Source organism: Equus caballus, chromosome 4 (genome assembly GCF_041296265.1).
Source record: "Equus caballus isolate H_3958 breed thoroughbred chromosome 4, TB-T2T, whole genome shotgun sequence".
Lineage (NCBI taxonomy): Eukaryota > Metazoa > Chordata > Mammalia > Perissodactyla > Equidae > Equus > Equus caballus.
In genome coordinates this window covers 56470934-56491553 of record NC_091687.1, presented here as the reverse complement: position 1 = coordinate 56491553, position 20620 = coordinate 56470934, and the positions used below count along the sequence as shown (strand labels likewise).

At 35.4% G+C, this 20620-nt stretch overlaps 1 protein-coding gene across 1 annotated transcript in view; it reads right to left on the bottom strand.

Moving 5' to 3' along the window:
• Positions 1-20620, bottom strand: part of ITGB8 (integrin subunit beta 8) — an 80081-nt gene that overhangs the window by 13891 nt on the left and 45570 nt on the right. Inside the window, exons 5-9 of the mRNA XM_001497221.6 lie at positions 19815-19980; positions 19073-19231; positions 8464-8559; positions 4976-5065; positions 2280-2414 (exon numbers count right to left, since the gene is read on the bottom strand). Coding sequence (XP_001497271.1) covers positions 2280-2414; positions 4976-5065; positions 8464-8559; positions 19073-19231; positions 19815-19980 — 646 coding nt within the window. The remainder of the gene's footprint in view (positions 1-2279; positions 2415-4975; positions 5066-8463; positions 8560-19072; positions 19232-19814; positions 19981-20620) is intronic.

The following is a 20620-nucleotide window of genomic DNA, read 5'->3' as shown; positions in this document are numbered from 1 at the left end:
AATTTTTATTTTGTTCTTATTTTCTAGGGGCCCAAGTAAAATTTCAGAATTAAATTTTAGTTTATACATGGTGTTGGAAGAAAACATGAGGCTTTCTCTCATGTTACTCAATGGAAAAAGATTTAGGACTCTGACTCTTGGATCTCAAGATCTCAATACAAGGTCACATGTTTGTCTCCGTGAAGATGTTAGCCCAGAGCTAAGGATCTGGGCTGGCAGGAATTGGTTTCCCTCATGAAACAACAGAATTCCTTTCTCCTGCCAAATTTTTCCTTTTTCTCTATTTTTTTCTTTTTGCACAACACAATTGGTTTGTGTCTTTATATTTGTTAACACACCTTACGATCTTCAGGTACTTTGGAAATAAAAAGGTTAATGCTTTTTCCATGTTAGACTGAGATCCATTACAATTTGAAAATAATTTGTGCCAGGGTTTTTGGTTGGAATGGGGATATCTAAATCTCTATCGATCTATAGAGAGATTCATATAGATATATAGAGAGAGAGATGGAGATATATATATATGGAATATATATATTCTATTCTATTCATGTATTCCATTCATAAACTATTAATAGACATATTCTTAGAATGTGTCTATTCATAACATATCTATCCATATATATCTGTTCATATATATATATATATGAATCTCTGTCTATATAGATATATATCTCCATCCCAACCAAAAAGCTTTGCACAAATACATATACATACACACACATACACAAACACACATACACACAATGATATGAAAGATCTAAATTCAGGCTTATATATTATATATATGCATTAGGAATTAAAATCAGTGTCATAATGTTAAAATCAATACAGCTGGTGGTGTACTTGAAATGTTTTTTGTCTTTAAGAATGTTAAGGATTAACAGATGTACAGAATAATGTGGTCACTACCAATATTAATAGTAGAGCAACACTTTGGATTTATGTAATTCAGAGGTCATATGACTCTTCCTGAGAGTCAAACTATTTATACTACTTGGTTGAAAGTGAGGGGAAAGAAGAGATGTGGATAAAGAGAAAGAAAAAAAATGTAAGAAGTAAGAAAAGCGATTCTGCCAAGACCAATTTTGATAGGAAAAACTTCCAAGAGGGTAAGCCTTTCTCTGAAAGTAACTTAGTGCTATCTTTTGCTAGCACCAAGTTTTCTCTATATTTAATGGAAATCAAATAGGTATTTTGTTAACTGCTATATTATGTCTTTTGAACAAAATCTAAGGAGTGATTATGGAGGAGCCTACAGAATTAGAAACTAGCAATAATTAATTTCAAATAAAAGCTTGTTGGAGCAACTATACTACCTGCAGAAATTCTAAACTTCCCAAGAAGGAAAAACTATTCTAACTAAACAGAAAGAAAGAGTCTCTTTTATTCAGTCTTAGAATCTTAGGACCTTTTATCGCTTTCAATAGCTCTTCTTCTTCTTCCTCCCTATAGCATGACATTGAAATAATAATTACATCATAGAACCTTAGAGATAGAAGGAAGAGGGATTAGAAATATTCGAGTCCAAGTTATTCATTTAAAAATGAGGCAACTGATGCATCAAGAGGTAAGTGACTCACTGAAAATCACTTCATCCAACAAGAATTCCCTTTCAAAGCATATTTCTGTGTGTTTACTTTCTATTGTGCCGATCCTGGGAGAATCCCTATCTTCTCTGGTCCTATTTCCTGACACTGCTATAATCTGGGCCTCTCTTTTCCATATTTCATCCTTTTTAGTTAAATGTTGACCCTTCTTTTTTATTGTTCTTAACACATTTCCTTACCTCCTCCTAGATCATTGTGAGTGTATTGGGACGATCACAAAGTGAAAGATTTTGGAATTGTTAGTTTTATCAACTGCTCCATCACTTCCATTCTATTCTGTGGCTTATTACCTTCAATTTCACATTTACTTTGAGAATTTTCAGATTTGAAACCAAAAAGAAAGTATCATCATCATAAGTATAGACACTACTTGTTTGATGAGATGCGATTTCCTAATATATATTCTGTGACGCCTAAGTTTAAAGTTATTATTAAGTATTTAATGTAATATATATCTATTTATTTTAACTTGAGAGTTTGAGAGAACAGTCAATGGAGATAAAAACAAGTAGGGACTTTGCAAAGAGACAATAAAAATTACATCGAAGTGTAAACAAGATCATTGGAGTCAGTAGCAAGTAAAGTTTTTCAGAATGGTTTAATTTTCTGTGGGAAAGCATGCTGAAGAACTTAGTTTATGTTAAATGGGAAAAACGCACACCCACATACCTCGTCATTGCTTGTCACATTTCCACATCCGTCTGTGCCTGGCTTTCTGGTCCCATCTGGGCAGATGGCAGTAATGTTAAAATAGATGCCTTTTGCCTGGTTTTCCACCTGAACTTTCACTTCTGAAATGAGTTTCTACAGAGACATCATTTTTTAATTGTATACGATAGCAGTTTCAAATGTAAGCAACTAAACAGAGTCAGGCTTATTAAACCATTCTAGATTTAATTTTTAACTAAATCAAAGGGTCTGTTTATAAAAAGTATCAATAAGAACGGTGTTTCCACATAATGACCCAATTATATTTGAAATACATAAGAAATACTGAAGGACTGGACTACCTGCATTTAAATTGCTCTATTTTTTCGCATATTTCTATGACTATGGTTTTGATCACTTCAAAGCTATTTCTCACTTAGCCTGTGTTACAAAAATAATCATTTTTAATCCAATAATATTTATATTTTGTGATGAAATTTAAATAAAACATTGAGAACACATATATCATCACAGAAGGTAAATCTTAGCTAAAAATCTGAAACATCCTTCTGACATTTACAGCTGTTAAAGAAATGTTTCAGTTTCAAACACTTTAGACTATCACAAAAGCTAAAATGCCTTATTGATACAGAATTGAAACGTAAATTTTTGGGAGGCCATGTCTATATTGTAGGCATAAGAATTACTTGCCAGATATGGATCTGTCAATTCTCAAAGAATGGCCTAGGATTTTTGCCAAGTCCCTGGGGTTCACTTGTATCAATCAAATTTGTTCCAATGCTTAATGCTAAAATGGGGCCCTTTGCTAAGCAGAAAACGATGCACTCATTTATTCACTCATTTATACAATCATTCAAAAAGCATCTATGTAATGTCTATCATGTATCATGCATGGACTAATCTTTTCCATCACAATCTCTGAGTTCCAAAAGTTTTGGCTACATTAAAGATATACTGTAGATCTGTCTGTATTTTATCTCATAAAACTAAGAGTCTACCACAGACAAAACTCCTTAATTTATACTTGTAAACAAAAGGAAAGGGAAAAGATGAAGTATGTACCTAAGGAAAGAGAGTGAATAGCAGGGTATAGAGAAAAAAAATAATTTCTAATGGCTTATAATTCTTTAAGTGAGTAATTTCTCTTCTTCAACTGTATTATTGATAAAGAGAGTTGTGCTTACTGATTAATAACTGATCATGGTATTATGGTAGTAAATCTTTAGAACAAGATACTTCCTCAAATTAGTAAATTTTATTTGGATTAGGTAAGACTATGTCAGCCACATGTTTTATCTCCCAGAGAGCTCCTTCCTTATTTTCATTATTCTTGGGAACAAACTACAGATGGGAATGAATTGTACCCGCATTTGATTTTTATTGATAAGAAGTCCCTCCAGTCATAATATTCTTTTTTAACAGTGAGAAAGAAATATAATTAAAGATGCTCTTCCTAACATTCATCCAACATAGTTTTCAGACAGAACAATTCCTTGGCAAAAAAAAAAAAAAACTCACAAGATTTATTTTCCTTTTAAAAGAAGAAAGTTTAAACAAATCCTTCATTTTCTAGCCCATGTCCTGACTTTCCCTTTTGTACCTGAGTTGAAGTCAAATGCTACATGGAGAAAATAAGAGAAGCTTGAGGTTTACAATGCTTGGGCTACTATTTCTGCTATTCAACTCTACTGTGTCAGGAAGGGTATCAGAGAATTTTGGGAAGTGAGACTTGATCAATGGTCGATAAACTCAAGGTAGAATAAAGCATATCTTTGGACACTATGTTAAAAAAAAAAAGACAAACAGGTGATATCATATAGGAGGAAGACCCTGGAGTTAAGGAATTCCCAGGTTCTGATCCTGCTTCTGCTTGTAAGCTATTTGACATTTGGGTAACTTGCTCAAGTTCTTTAAAGTTCTACAAATACACAATGGGAATACTAACACCTGCCTTATTGGTTAGTTGTGAAGATTAAATGAGCTCATGGATAAAAAGTAACTGGCTCTTAGGGTATTAAAATAAAAGTCATTATTATTACAATATCTTAACAGAGACTATTCCATCCAGGAATGAAAGAGCAGATGTTTCTTTAAATCTTCGCATTTGGCACCCACTCTTCATAGACAGGACGGCATACAACTGCCAACTCAATAAAACAGTCTATCTCTTCAGGTGATTCTTTTAATCAAATTAGTTTGATAAAACTGCTAAAATAACTGATTGAACAATGATGTGATTGATCTAGGAGACCTCGACAGAGTCCTCTTGGTAATCTCTATATCCCAAATAGTTCATTTTCCCTGACATGTTGCTGCTTTAAATAACAGTGTGGATTTCTTACTTTATCTTTACGACATAGGAAATTGTGAAATTTCTTGGTAATAAAGTGTATTCTATAACTATGATTTGGTGACTCACTGAACATTTGATTTGGAAGGAAATTTAGATAGCCTCTAGCCCAACTTGAGTTTACTTACTACCAGTGAAACACAGTGAGGCACAGAGAGCTGAACTGACTTTCACAAGGTTCCATGGCTAGTTAGTGGTAGAGCTAGAGCTAAACTCAGCTTCTGAATTTCTAATCTAATGTTCTTTCCACCACTCTTCTCAAGATGATAGGGCACTACTTTGTACCTTGCCACAGAAATTGGGGTTAAAAGTTTATTTGAAAAAATTGTGTATAATATATACATACCTGATAGGCTTCTACTACCAAATTATTGAGGTTTGCAGCCTTTGATTCTATTTCACCAGCAATTGTGCCAGGCAAGAGGGGTAGAAGGTCCTAGAAAATATACCAGTACATTTACTTAATGACGATAGTATACAATGGTTTAGCAATCACCAAATATTAAAAATTCTTGTAGTTATCAGTGGAAGGTGAGCCATTTCATTACTCAAAACCTGTAAGACAAAAGAAAAATGTAAGCAACCAAGTAGGCCAGCCAAAACATAGACATGTGATATGGTAGTGTGTGAATGTGTATGTGCATGAGAGTGTGTTCGTGCACCAATTAACATGCTGACCTAAAAACCTAATCAAAGTACAGACCAGTATTTCCCAAAGTATCTTCCATGGAACATAGTCCTAAGAGATTTTAAACTTGAAAAGGATTGTGAGGGTGAATAAGTTTGGGAAGTTCTGCATATGATTTCTTCCACTTAGAGACTCAAAATGCTCACTTGAAAATGAAAGATTCAGAGAAGTCCTGCAATTCAGAAATAATTTAGCATTATTTAATGCAGTATTTCTCAACATTTCTTTAGTTACAAAACTCTTTTTTCTGTAACATATATAAATATTTTACAGAACTACTGTTCCATGGCACAACCTTTAGGACATGTTGACCCAAACCAGAGCAAAAAATCATAGTTACAAGTGGACGCTTCAGGGAGCAGGTGTTCTTGATGGATGGTACTTAATAATTATGGAGAAGATTCTAGGTATTCCTATTGAGAAAATGAGAATTAGCAAAGGCTTAAAGGTTTACCTGACTTGTAGATGAAGTAAGAAGAGAGAGGAAACCAGTCTGACTGGCGTGAAAGGTGCATATTTATAGGAATTAGATTATGAGAAGTCTTGAAATCCATTTATACGCTCATTTTCCCATTCACAAGTATCATTAAGTTTCTCTGTATGCCAGCCACTACCTAGACACTAACAATTTGGTATCTTAGATAACAGTGAAAATATATCACTTGTAGATTTTTAAAATCCATTCATCTAAACCATTATTGAGCACCTACTGTGTATCACTTTGGAGATGCTAAATTGCTAGGCCATACAGTTGCCATCTTAAGGATCTCACAGGTATATAAATGAAAATTTCAAAAAACAATGTACACATGAAGCAATAGAGGTATAATAACTTAATGAGAGGGATACTCAGCAAGCATTTGAGGGCTGGGGAAGGTTGTCAGAGACTATTTCCTGGAGGAGGTGACTCATGAGCTGTGTCTTAAAGGATGAGTAAGAGTTAGCCAAGTAAGGAGGGAGAAGGGCTTCCAGGCATGGGGGATAGGTAGCAAGAGCAAAGGCACAAGGAAGAACAGAGGAAAGAAAGAATCCGGTGAGTGCGTGCACAGGAGAATTAGAAGAATGGCTGGAGGGACAAGTGTAAGGCAGAGAATAGTGAGGGATGAGGCCAGAGAGGCAAGTGGGGACCAGATGGTCTCTTAGGCCACGCTAAAGACTTGATCCCCTAAATTAGAGGGAACCACTGGAATATTTTACTCTAGGGAGTGCTGTGGTCACACTTGTGATTTAAATAGATCCTGCAGCCAGGTGGATGATGGATTCGGGAGATGGGCTAGGAATTTGTTACAACCCTGACAGAGGTTATTGATAAAACTATCTCTGGGCAGCCAAAGTAGGTGACTGTAAGGGCAAACACAGGACTTACAGCAGAGCTTCTCAAGCTTTCAGAGCCTGTTGATTCTTACTCTGCACACAATTCAATTAATAATAAACCTGGTTTTATGGTTTATCAGTCATTGGACATTTTTTTAAAGGAGTAGGGAGAAACTACTAGAACCAATAAGACTGTCAAGAAATAATAAATAGCAGAGATAGACGAGGCAAAAGCAGTAAAAAGCTGAACAATAATTTGAAATTCAACTATTAAGATTAGAGGTTAAGAACACAGGATTTAGGCTATTAGGGAAGTTTGGGCAAGTATATAACCTCCCTAAATGTATTTCCTCATCTTTACAAATGGGCATATTAGTAATACTGCCCACATTGTTATGAGTTGTTCAGAGTATTAAATGAGTCAATATTAATAAATTCAGTGCCTGACAATAGTAAGTACTCAATAAGTGGAAACTGTTACTGTTGTTAATAAAGTGGTTTGGGGATTTAATTGGGGCCAGAGCCCTACTTCTGTGGATATTAACAGCTGTTACATTAAAAAGGGGTTCCATGGTATAAAATTTGGGAAAACAGGGAATTAAATAAAGTTTCACTAAAGATTTCTAAGGGAAGAAGTAGGATGATTAAAGTAGTGCTTTTGGATGATAAATATGGCAGTTGGGTATTAGAGAAACTGGTAGAGGGAACACCAGCTTTGTAGCAAATGCAAATGGGTTCAAGTATTTGTTGAAGCTGAAAGAAAACGTAGTCTCTTTGAAGCATTAAAAAATAAGTAAAAGACATTAGGAGTGGAAGGAAGAAGCAAATACAATGAAGAGATGAAGAAGACAACCTGATCAGACATGTGCAGTGAAAATTAGGGTATCAGAGCATCATCTTTTCTTTATAGAAAAGAGAGTTTCCTGGAAGAAAGAATCTAAAAGACTGAAATAAAGCTATAGCAGGGGCCGGCCTCGTGGTGCAACAGTTAAGTTTGCACGTTCCGCTTTGGCGGCCCAGGGTTCGCCGGTTCCGATCCTGGGTGCGGACATGGCACTGCTTGGCAAGCCATGCTGTGGTAGGCATCCCACATATAAAGTAGAGGAAGATGGGCACAGATGTTAGCTCAGTGCCAGTCTTCCTCAGAAAAAAAGAGGAGGATTGGCAGCACATGTTAGCTCAGGGCTAATCTTCCTCAAAAAAAAAGCTATAACAGCATCACAGAAGAACAGTTCAATGTGGAGTTGGGGGGAGTGGGTTCCATGACACTGCCAGAGTAACAGAGATGCCAAATATCCATTCTGCTTGTGGATCTCACCTGGCCAGAAGGATTCTGGACAAAACTAAGATGTATTCTTATGGAGGAAGACTTTGACTGGGTCAACTGCTTCCTTGGCTCTTCTGTTCCTTTATTAGATGACCTACACCAAATCTAGCTATGTGCTATTGAAAATTAAGCTGATATTCCTCAACGTAATCTATTACAAGGATGTGCCCATGGACCAGAATATATGTAGGTCTCTGAATATGAAAGGCGTAGTTGGAGTGTGAACAACTTTTCACCTGACTAAAGTCTTCTCCATATTGTTGCAGTCAGTATCACTCTAAGTATCAGTGCTCACCCTTGGTTTTAAGTGTTCCAAACATAGATAGAATTTATACTTAAATGCTAACTTAAGACAACACGTAGTATATATTAGTTAATACAGTATTAAATTTAGATTGTAAAAAGTACAATAACTCAAGAATCTTTACCTGGGGTTCAAAGAAGTATTCTAATTTCAACTACCAATGCAAACATTTTAATTTTTATATTTTGGGAATTAACATACCTTATACCAATGAAACTGTTTTCCTTGAACTGCAAATATGACGTTAATGTTGTTGTCTATTAACTTTTCTGAAAGTTGGCCTAGTGAGGGATGTTCCTGGAATGGATAATGACATAAAGAAGGGAGTGAAATTTAGTGGCTCAATTCCACACATATCCAAACATCTATTATGAAGAAAACCATATGACTGACAAAAATGTACTGTTGGGAAGGATTATGGTTTTAACTAGAGGCATTTAAATTCTTTTAAAAAATAAGATCAAGAACAATGTATTAAGGATATTTGTAGACAAAATCTCCATTAAAAACCTACAACAGATGAAGCGGGCTGAATTAAACATAGTACAAAGAATGTTCAGCACCTTTTTGGATTAATATTGGACTCAAAGTGATATAATTGAAAGACAATTTAATATTCTGAAACAGACACATTAGTGACAATCACATTCTGAAGTGGAGTTCAGCACAAGTGTTGAAATGCAATATATGCATGTGTATATACACATGTATACATACATATATATTTGATATAGAACATGATATAGTATAAACTCTGTTTAAAAGCAGAAAACCCTGTACTCAAAAATCCCAGGTTATCACTTTATGATAAAAATTCTCTTAGGTCCATCCTCTGTATCATGTGAATGACATCTGCCTTATATGATTGTTGGCAAGATTAAAAAGATAACAATAGTACATGAATTATTTAGTGCAGTTTCTTGCATATATTAAGCACTCAAAACTAATGGCAATTATCATGATTTTTACTTTCAACAGCTCATATAAAGTATAGGTTACAGATCTCTCAACTTATTATCATTATACTTTATATATATTATAAATCTGTTTTACTTTGATAAATAAAACTTATGTAGAGCCAACTGTGACATTCTTTCTGGTAGTTAGAAAACTGGGGATGAGTAAGACAGGGAGAATAAAATTTAGTTCAGTAAACATGAGAAATCTGACAACTATAGAAATTGCTATCTACAGTTATATAGTTAGACGTAGTACTTGATACTTTTCTTTCTATAAATGCTTTTCCATATATTCAAGTGATGATCTCAAATAACAACTTCATACCTAGACACCTCTAAGAGAAATAATGTCAAACTTCACCTGCAGTGGTCCCACCTGTTTATTGGTGCCTAGTTGCATCAGCCAACAATCGTGTGACTGAGCCTAATTAGTATCATGGGATTCAAGTTCAAATTACTCTGTAGTTTTCACTTGCCCTTTCAGCCTCCAATGCTAACTGTGTTTTCTTCAAGGTAAAATTTTGCTAAACCGTCTTGCTTAATATTTCTGTCTTTTGGCAACTATGTGAACTTAGTAAAAGAGTTAATTTTACTAGTTTCACTTATAGCCCAAGTTCTGTAACCCACATATTAAACTTATATACACAGACATAAGAGATAGCCTTATGCTTAAAGATACTATCACTAACATGAGTAACTGCGATGATCTGAATATTCATGTCTCCCTCCTTAAATTCACATGTTGAAATCCTAATCCACAAGGTGATGGTATTAGGAGGTGGGCCTTTGGGAGATGATTAAGTCATGAAGGTGGAGCCCTCATGAATGGGATTAGTGCCCTTCTAAAAGAGGGCCAGTTGAGAAAGCTCCCTCACCCCTTTCTCCATGTGAGGTTACAGCTAGAAGATGTTGTCTATGAATCAGAAAGTAGGTTCTCATCACACCCTGAATCTGCCAGCGCCTTTGATCCTGAACTTCCCAACCGTCAGAACAGTGAGGAATAAATTTCTGTTTTAAGCTACCCACTTTATAGGGTTTCGTTATAGTATCCCGAATGGACTAAGATAATAACCATAACAAATATCCTTTTGCCTTTATATAATCTATAATTGCTTTGGTAGAAACAAATCAGGTTTTCATGAACTGCATTTAAATGTGATATGAAACCAATTTATGAAGAGGTTTAAAAAGTATTAGCACATGGATTTTCAGAAGAAAAATTCTGCTCAGAGCAATTCTTGAGAATATAATTTTAAAGTAATAGAAAAAGAATCCTCAAAATATAAATTCTGACATATAAATTCTTATTCCTTATTCCTAATATGTATACTCTTAAAATAGATTTATGACAGTTTGCACAATGCTAGTAAATTAAAGAGGACAAGTAAAGGAAGGGTAAATCTAGCTGTATTTGGAAATTTTTTTTAATGGCAACAACTACTTTTCAAATATTTTTGCTTTGACAAAAAATAATCACAGTTTGCCAAGAATTCCCCCTTCTTAATTTTTAAAACCATTCATATTTTAAGGAAAATTTAATCCATATGTTTTTAATCAGCTTACACTTAACTCACATAAAATCAATATTTAAAGAATAGTCCAAAATGTAAGCAGCTTTTGGAGCCTTCTTAATCTCTTTCCTCTTTTCAAAAACAGGAAGTCACATTGACCAAAAGTACACAAAATTTAAATCTAGAAAGTTCTAGTTTGGTCAGAAGCTCATTAAGAAGGTCAGTTGGATTTTTAAGCTTAAAAGAACACATTATTTTGAATGCTAGAAGGAATCTGTTTTAAAAGAAAATTCCAAGTACCTCGAGGCAAATTTGTTAAAATTACAAATGTTTAGCAGATGTTTAAATAAACCACTGTTGACAGGAGAGCTGTGGATTAATGACCATTCTTGAAGCCCCTTCCCCTTTCCTCCAGGAAGCGTATTATCATTTAAGTATTTTATCTTTTATGTCTTGTATTTCACTAGCAGGAACACTCCATCTTAGCCAGCTGTTCTGGTGACATCACTCCTCCTCATCTCTAACTCCCCCTCTGTCTAAGCCATTACATATTGTTTCTCTAAGCTCTGAAAAGAATTAGTGGAGATAATAGGCATTTCAAGAGGCAAAAGGGAGAAGGGAAAGCAATGTGCCAAGACAGCTGCTAAGTAATTAAGGGGAAAAGGATTCCTTTCATAGTTTTCTTCTTCACCAACACCTTCGCTGTGACTTGTGGGAAATGACTTATAAATGTCAGAAGGGAAAAGAAGATAAGAAAGATTCATTGGGAGCAATTTTGGTTAAAGAGATAACTGTGTAGAAATATATGGGAGAATTTTAATAATGTGCCTATGAACTGCCGAAAAAAGAAGTGTCTAAGATTCTTTTCATAAAAGTAGAATTCATAATAAAAATTTTCATAAGATAATGTAGAATTTATAGTATTGACCATCATAATGAGATACAAAAACACCCCCAATGTCTTGATTAAATAAAGTACTCAATTATCTGGATTTTTTTTTGCAGTTTACTTTTTAGGGGAAAGAGACAACATGAAAGCAGTCTGATAGCAGAGATTTATTTAGAGATGAAGACTTTGAATTATGTGATCTCAGTCCCCATCTATCGCAACAGCCTGTTTTCTATCTACATGGCTGCACAATAATAATTGCATAGACCAGGGTTTCTCATCAGTGACACTGTTGACATTTTGGGCCAGGTATTCTGTGTTGCAGGTGGGGAGCTGTCCTGTGCATTGTAGGATATTTAGCAACATCCCTGGTCTCTTCCTACTAGATGCTGGTATCTCCCTCCTCCCGACTTTGGAACAACCAAAATGTCTCTGTAGGGTGAAATGTCCTCTGGGGGGCAGAATCACTCCAGTTGAGAACCATACCAAGAGCAGGGGCTCTCGAAACCGACCACATGGGGCTTCAGCTCCTGGCTCTGCAGTTACTAGTTATGTAATACTGCGCAGCTGTCTTAACCTCTCTGCCATCTAGTTTCCATACATTTAAAACAGGTATAAATACTAATGTCTACCTCTCAGAGTTATGGTGGGGATTATTGGTTAATATATGTAATAATTACAGTGTGTTCACTTACCATTGTGTAATTATTAAGCTCAGACTAATGGTGAGTAGGGGCTCATGTCCTGATGTCACACTGCTTGGCATTTACTATAGGCACTACTACCTAGGGCTGTGTGACCACAGACAAGATCCTGATCCTTTTAGTACTTCCATTTTCTCGTTTATAAAGTGGACGTAGTAGCAATATCTACACCTCAATGCGATGGTGGGTGGTATTAGGTAAATGTAAAGGGGCAAACACCATAGGACTGCTTAATAAAAGTCAGCTTTCAATGAAAGACTGCTTAATAAAAGACATTTGGAGACAATTACTGAAGTCTAGATGTTGGGCTCCTGCATGTGCTTTGTTTGACTTGCCTAATTTATTTACCCTTTGTACCTGGCCCCTAAAGTGTTTGAGTTTGCGACTCCTGCCAAACACAGTATCAATTATAATCATGATATCCTAGTTACTGAAGGAGGGGCACGGACTTATAATTTTTGTAAGCTTTTCAATGAGAGTGGTAATAAAAATTTTCTGCTTAAATATAATTTAACCAAAACATAATTTAATTGGAACATTCCATTTCATAAATATTTTCATCAAATTTTGTTTTTATTGTGCCACTTTTGTAAACCATTATTTTTTTCTCATTTTTAGAGCCATTATAAAAACAGTGCCAGGCTACTTTGAGCCTGGCCAAGGTGATTCTGTGTGCAAGTTTTGCTTTCAATTTAAAAAAACAAAATAAACTAAATATTGTTTGCGGAGATCATTTCCTGGCTATTTTTCTGCAAGCATGAGAAGCATTCAAATTAGGTCTATTCTAAAGTTGTTATTGAAGTCATTATTGTTCTCATAGCATTTACAATTTAAAACAGATAGTTCAGAGAGCAGTAAGCTGATATCAGGCATTTTGTTAGTTTTAAAAGTTGTGACAATATTTTAAGAAAACCACATGCACGTAAACTTAAAATTTTCTAGGTGCATTCTGCCTGGGTGGCATTTCCTTTACTTTCCTGATTGTGCATGTTCATAAAACTCAAAGGTGCTAACACTCTAAACTAATCTTATCTCTTTAATTAATTTAAAAAGTTGCATTTTTAATGTAACATTAAGCAGAGAAAAACAAAATAAGAATCAGGAAAGAAGATAAAAAGTTTTACTATATGCTTTAGTTTAGCCATATTAGAATTACTGTTATTGTTCTCATAATTACAAATCAGTAATTTCCATGAGGCTAAATCAATAGTAATTTGGTTTTCGATGGCCTCTCCTTTTGACCTTAAATCGCTGCGGTGCTGTTAAGCCTCAGTCTATAACGAAAGGTAGCAGATTTGGGGTTATTCTAGGCCTTTTTTTTTCCATTAGATATAAGATTCAGTACTGTGCAAAATTAGGAATATTGTATAAACTTAGGCTTAGGAAGTACATCTTTTTCAACTATTTAAAATAGTAAGAAGAATAATTACTTTGAGAAGACTCTTCAGAGTTGAATATGCTTAAAAATACTTATTAAAATGACTCCTAATATAGCTGCCTTCCAGTGTCATCAAAATCACTAGCATACACTGGTTTCTCAAAGGCAGTCAGTACTGAGTCAGTATGAAGATTGTGGCTTAGGAGGCAAGCTTGAGATCTGAGAATCAACATGTTTACCCTCCCTCTCCACTTCATCCATTACAGATGGGTATGATGATGCTTACCTTGCCAAGTTAACATGCAGATTTAATTAGCTAAGATATAGAAGGGTCTGGCAGATCACCTAGCTCAGTGTCAGTGGTAATAAATGGAGGGAGCCAGCACAGCATCAGGTTGAAGCACATCAATGGATTCTGGCATTAGATAGCTTAGGTGTGGAGCTTGACTCGGATATTTGTAGTAGCTCTGTGACATCACATAAATTAATCTGATGTCTCTAAGTTTCGGCTTCCTCATCTATAACATGGGTTGTCATTAAAGATTGAATGAGATAACATAAACAATATGCTCAGCATGGTGCCCTGCACAGAATAAGTGCTCAATGAATTAGCATGTGTCTGGGACAAAGAAGCAGAGAAGAAGAAAAAGAGAGACATTTAACACTTTCTGAAGTTGAAGAGACTATTTCTTAGTCACAGAGCAGCAAAAATAATTAACAGATCTCTTTACTAAAAGGTTAAAATTGTCTCCTTACATAGAATACTGTCTGATGTCAGCATTAATTAAAATGAGTCTCCCAGACTTTAAAAATTTCAGAAATAGCCCTTTCAGAAAAAAAGGAACACAAATAAATATAATAACTTTTTGAAAGTTTGTTAACTCAGGTAGCAAAATTATGGATTAAACTAGTAAAGCATCTTCTTGAGCTCCCTTTCTTCGTCTGCAGTTCTGGAAAAATTGAATATAATTCCAAATAGTTGAAATACATGATAAAAAGAAAGCTTCTTAAATGGCTTATTATAAATCAAGAACATGTTAAACAAAATTGCATGAGAAGTCAGAAGCAGAATAATGACTGTTTTTACCTAAAAAGAAGCAAAACTCTTTAGTAATACCTAATGTGCTTTCTGCAATTCAGCTTCAGTCCTCTAAGATGGTGATCAATTCAGCATCTAGTCTATCCAAATGAGGCTGCAGGAGAGGGGATGAACCATGAAGCCAGCAGAAAGGGAATTCTGAGGAATTGTATAATAGGATGAGTGAAGAATCACTGACCATAATATGATGAGGCACAAAAAAAGGCTGAATAGGGGCCGGCCTGGTGGCACAGCAGTTAAGTGAGCACGTTCCGCTTCTCGGCGGCCCGGGGTTCGCCGGTTTGGATCCCAGGTGCAGACATGGCACTGCTTGGCACGCCATGCTGTAGTAGGCATCCACATATAATGTGGAGGAAGGTGGGTATGGATGTTAGCTCAGGGTCAGGCTTCCTCAGCAAAAAAAAAGAGGAGGACTGGCAGTAGTTAGCTCAGGGCTAATCTTCCTCAAAAAAAAAAAAAAAAATTTAAAAAAAAAGGCTGAGTAGAGAAAGAAACACCAAAGTTAAGGTACTGAATACAATTAGGAGTATGCTAAGATCTTGCCTGTTTGCATCTCTTCATCCAGGACTGAGTCAGCGACATTTGAAAATCCCATTAATAAAGGTTCATTGCATGACCTGTGTGCCTCTTCTAAAAACTTGCTCCTTCTCCACGTTTTATTGTTACTGCAGACCTTGGTGTTGTTCTTGGCCTCCACCAAGGGTGGGGTGAATGGTTGTGAGGAGGGCTCTGAGTAATATTGGGAATCACCCTGGAGGAGCTGGGTGGGAAGACAAGGTGAAATTCCAGACCCTCTGTATTAATAACTTATCTTCTATACCATTAACAAGTTTTACAGTAACATCTACCATTTTGGAAAGACTGCCATAATTTAAACTGCCATTATTACTGGATAAATGATAAAACTGCATTACTACTCAAGTTTTTCATTCCAACACTTGGAGAAAAAGCAGTGGAAAATGTAATTTATTCAATAGTTTAACATCATTTGCCAACAGCCACATAGAACTATGTAACAATGTGTAAATATAAATTATTTTAAATTATATCTTAAATATATATTAAATTATATATTGTTTTATAATTTATGTAAGCCAAATTATCTGCTTTATTTCTTCCGTAAGTAAGACTGCAGCCAGAAAGTTAGAGCAGAAATGACACCAAGAACTTCATTGCTCTAGTTCTTCTACTTTTCTCAAGACACTATGGCAAAGGGGTTAAGAATACAGATTTTAATGTAAGATTGGACTGGATTGAGCCCCAGCTCTGCTACTTATTAACTTTTTAGCTGTCTGTCCTCAATCAACTTTCTACCCTGAGTTTTTCTGTTGGTAAAATAAGGATAATGATGACTACTGTACAGAGTTGTTGTAGAGATAAATTTGATACTGTGTGCAGTGTTTGCTACAATGGTTTCAGTTAATAAGTACTCAAAACATGTACTTATTATTCTGGAGTTCACCTTGACCCTCCTGAAAAAGTTATGTGTACAAGCTGTAGAACTCTAGTCCCTGTCATTTAGACCATATAGAAGGTCTTTTATCAGTTATTTCCTTTTATAAATAAAAGAACCAGAGTCTTGGAGGAAGAAGTTCCAATACCATTCAACCTTACTGGTATTGGCTGCTGGAGATAAAGCCAGGAAGCGAAGTGTTTGATTGCTTGTCTAACTTATACCTTTTTAAATTCTTCTATAATGGCCAAATAGGAGGTGATGAAGGTCATTTTAGAATGAACAGGTACATATGCTTAGAAGCAGCTTCAGAGTAGCTTTGGATATAAGAGGTTTTGGAGCAGTAGCACATCTTGTATATATAAGTGCATAGTCAAGGGATCAATCAAAATCTTCAACTTCTTTTGTTTTAAGGCAGTGTCCCTGGCAATGAAGGGAATGAGAATTCTTAGGAGTAGGATCCCTTAAAATACACACCTGGGATAAATGAGATAAAAGTGTTCTTCTAAGGTATTAATAAACATACTGCTCCATTGGTGACATGTGGAAGGTTCATTCTTTTAAGTAGATAGAACAATGTTCAAGAAGGCAAATGAAGTTCATGAAAGACTGTCTAAATTCCTGATGTCATAAGAGCCCAAACACTGTGTAAAATTCCACCAGAATTATAATTTATTTCTGTAAGGTTATATGGCATGGCCTGTATCTCAAATTAGGAGAGCATTTCTTTGCCTTAAGGAATCCTTCCTAGATGAACAATAGCACCCTCTAAAATACAATTATGGAGAGATGACTTCAGTGACTTGGCAAAACTTCAAAAGAATAATACAAGGCAATTTGAAAATAATGTGATTATTATTTTTCCTTAAAAAATATCTTCTCCTTGTCTCACAATAAACTAGTTCCTCTTGTCTCCTCCCCCACTCCTCAGTAAATAAGTTAGAACTCCATCTCAGATTAAAAGAAGTTAAATAGAAGGAAAGAAAGATAAGAAATGACTAAATGGAAGTGAGTGGGTCTACCAAAGTGAAATGTGGCTGAGTAGAAGAGAACTAGCAAAGGGAAAGACACTATTGGAATAACCTCAAATCGCAAATTTTTAAATTCAAACTCTAGTTACCTTTTTTTTCTTCTTCTTCTTCTCCCCAAAGCCCCCCGGTGCATAGTTATATATTCTAGTTGTGAGTGCCTCTGGTTGTGCTATGTGGGAGGCCGCCTCACCATGTTCGTGCCCAGGATCCAAACCGACAAAACCCTGGGCCGCCCAAGTGGAGTGTGGGAACTTAACCACTTGGCCATGGGGCCAGCCCCTACTTAACTTTTAAAATCTTTAAATTTTGAGGCTGCTGTCAAGAGACTAAACCAACCAAGGGTTGAACTTGTTTTATGTGGTAATACAATTGCTGCTCTAGACTTTCAATAAGTCTGGTAGGGCATTCCAGATTAACTAAATTTAAACTATTTAAATTTTGCTCACAGGAAGCACAAATATTTCAGCATAATTTATACATTTCTAATATTGTAGTTCACAAATTGTGTGTGAGGTTCCTTGGAGCACCACAGTACACTCACCAGGGTGCTTTGAAATATCTTAAATTTCAAGGGAAACAGTGATACCTGGCATCTGTCAGGTACCACTGAACTACTAGCTGGAGGTAGTTCACAGTTTTAAGATTACACTTGACTCTGTTCCTTTAGATGACATCATATCTTTACAAAGCTGGGCAGCACGAAAATCAGTGTGGAACAGGAAATGAGGGTGGTGTTGTGCCATCTGATTCCAAGGCTTGGGAAGTTCCCATTAGTAAGTTATTTACTAAGAATGACACACATACACACACACACACACACACATATTTTGTGTATATATAAATATGTGTGTATATATATACACAGATATAATACATACTGTATGTATTTTTTATGATTCATATGTATTATTTTTTTAACTGGCTTCTAAGTTTTTAGGACATAAGTAGTTAAGATATTTGGAACTAACGACTTTATAAACAGAACTGTCAGGTTTTGTGTTTGTTTTTTTTTGTCCTGGGGCACCAGGAAAAGAATTACTGAGACACTAGGGTACCAAGATCTGAAAAAGTTTGGAAGTTTCTGTTCTAACATTTGTATGAATGTATAAATAGATGTCAATATCAGAAATAAATGATGCTTTGTGCAGTTGATTTTCCACATGTAGAATAGGTAATGCTGGGAAAGATATGGTTCTAGGAGATTGTATTTACATATGTGATTCAGAGCTGAAGCTAACCCTCAGGAAGCAATCCAGATATCCACTGATTTAAAAAAAGAGTCCCTAAATATAGATAAGCTTCAGAGGAAAGGAGCTAGGTACAGAATATTTTTTTTTCCTAGTCTCTATTTAGATTCTACCTGTTATACTATGAGGACTCCTCAGGCCGAATATACTTTTCTTACCAATCCTTAATACATTTTTAGATACCAACTCTGTAGAACTAGTCTATTTATATAAAGCAAAGGTATGTATTTTTTATTTTTAAGATCCTTCAGTTGCATAAAAATTAAGCTCTTGTATCACTTTCATTTTCGTAAGTAATATAGTGCTTTGTAGCACATCAGAGAGTCAGCTACTAGATATTGTCAAAGTATTTTAGCCTTATATTTTATTGATCAGCATTTATAGATTGCATTGTTCCATACTTCTCTTTCATGGCTTATCCTGACTCTGAACCATGCTCCTTTAGGTAATTTCTTGGTACAAGAGCAGCTGAATTGCCCATTTAAACTTAAACTTTAATCAGAAGATCCATAACTACTAAGAGGCTATTGCTGCATTACCATGCTTGTTGATCTGACATAGACGTTGTTTTTCAGATGGCAGTTTCCGTCATTTGGCACCACGATGCCTGCCAATTTGCTATCAAGAGCAAGATGAGATGTCTGATCTGTCATCACCAGCAGCAATCTTTTAGCTTCTTTTCGCCATCCAATATGACTCTTAAAATAAAGATGTAATTAGCCCTTGTACAATAACATAGATCTGTACTGTGGTCTTTATCTCAAGTAAACATTAAGTTCGAGTTAACAAGCATTGTTAGGCTAGAATGATGTGCCCAAACACAATGCTGTCTCATAAATAGCGTTAACTTTTATTTGTATATCCTCTATTTTAACAAAGTCATTTGACCACACTAGCTCCTGGCTAGAGACTTCTAATGTTCCCCTAGAAGAAGAACAAGCCAGGTTTGTGAAGTTCGTGATGGGAGTAGGTTAACAGGCTATTTCTGGTTCTTCCTTAGAAAGTAGTGAGGAAAACAGCGGCCCTTTTGGAAAGGGTTTTCCAAGTGAATAAGTTATTTTTTCCCTTTTATCTTTTCCTATTTATAATCCTCTCCCAATTTAGTCCCCCTGTCTTGAACACATACCAAAATGAATAACTTTGGTGACGAATAAGAGATAGGAGAAGAGTGTATCCTTCTATGCTATGTTTTCACTCCATAAATCAAAGAGAAAATAAAAATCCTAAATTCTTGGAGGATTTTGCATCTGAACAAACACTCAATAATGTGAAACTTCTTACCTCACAGACAGCTGCCTGAAGCATGGCATCAAAACCTCCTTCAGGCGTATCTATATTTCCAGAGATCTTCTGTCTGTGTACTGCTTTTTCAAACTCAGTGATGTTCTCCGTCAAAGACAGCACATGGATGTATCCATGGGGAGGCATACAGTCTAAATTGTAGTCACTATATGAGAAAAGAAGAAATGTAAATTCTATTTTGCTGTCCTTCCTTCAAAGATCCAAAATACTATTCACAGTAAAATTGTCTGGTTGGTGTGAGAAGGGAATACTTTTTTTTTTTTTGCCAAGGAAATTTTGTTAGAGAGAATCTGTACTTTATAAAATCAGAGAAAAGTTCAATATTGGCAACTATTTCTTTGCAAGTAGGAAATAGGAATATAATGGTTTGGTGTTCAAAAAATAAAGAAGATTAAACATATTTCTTTAATATAGAACACCTAAGGGCTTTTATTATGTTAATATGCACTGTTAAATTTTAAGGGGAGATAAGAACTTGCAGTGATTTCCAATCACATTTGACCACAGGACAGCTGAAAAACACTTTTTGGGAAATGGTTTTAGGAATTTAGTTAAAATACTATACTATTGTTATATATTTTAAAATGTGCTGATTTTTTAAGAGATGTTTGGTGTGGAATTATTGATGAACAATCAAAATTCATTAAAATTGTTTTGAGAATTCCATGATGTCCCAAAAAATCGTACTCATTCCTCAGGTCCATCCACATTCAGGGAGAAAGCACATGAAGCTCCATGAGGAGATGTGTCACTCCTGTTCCTCTACAACAGATAGCAGAGTTATC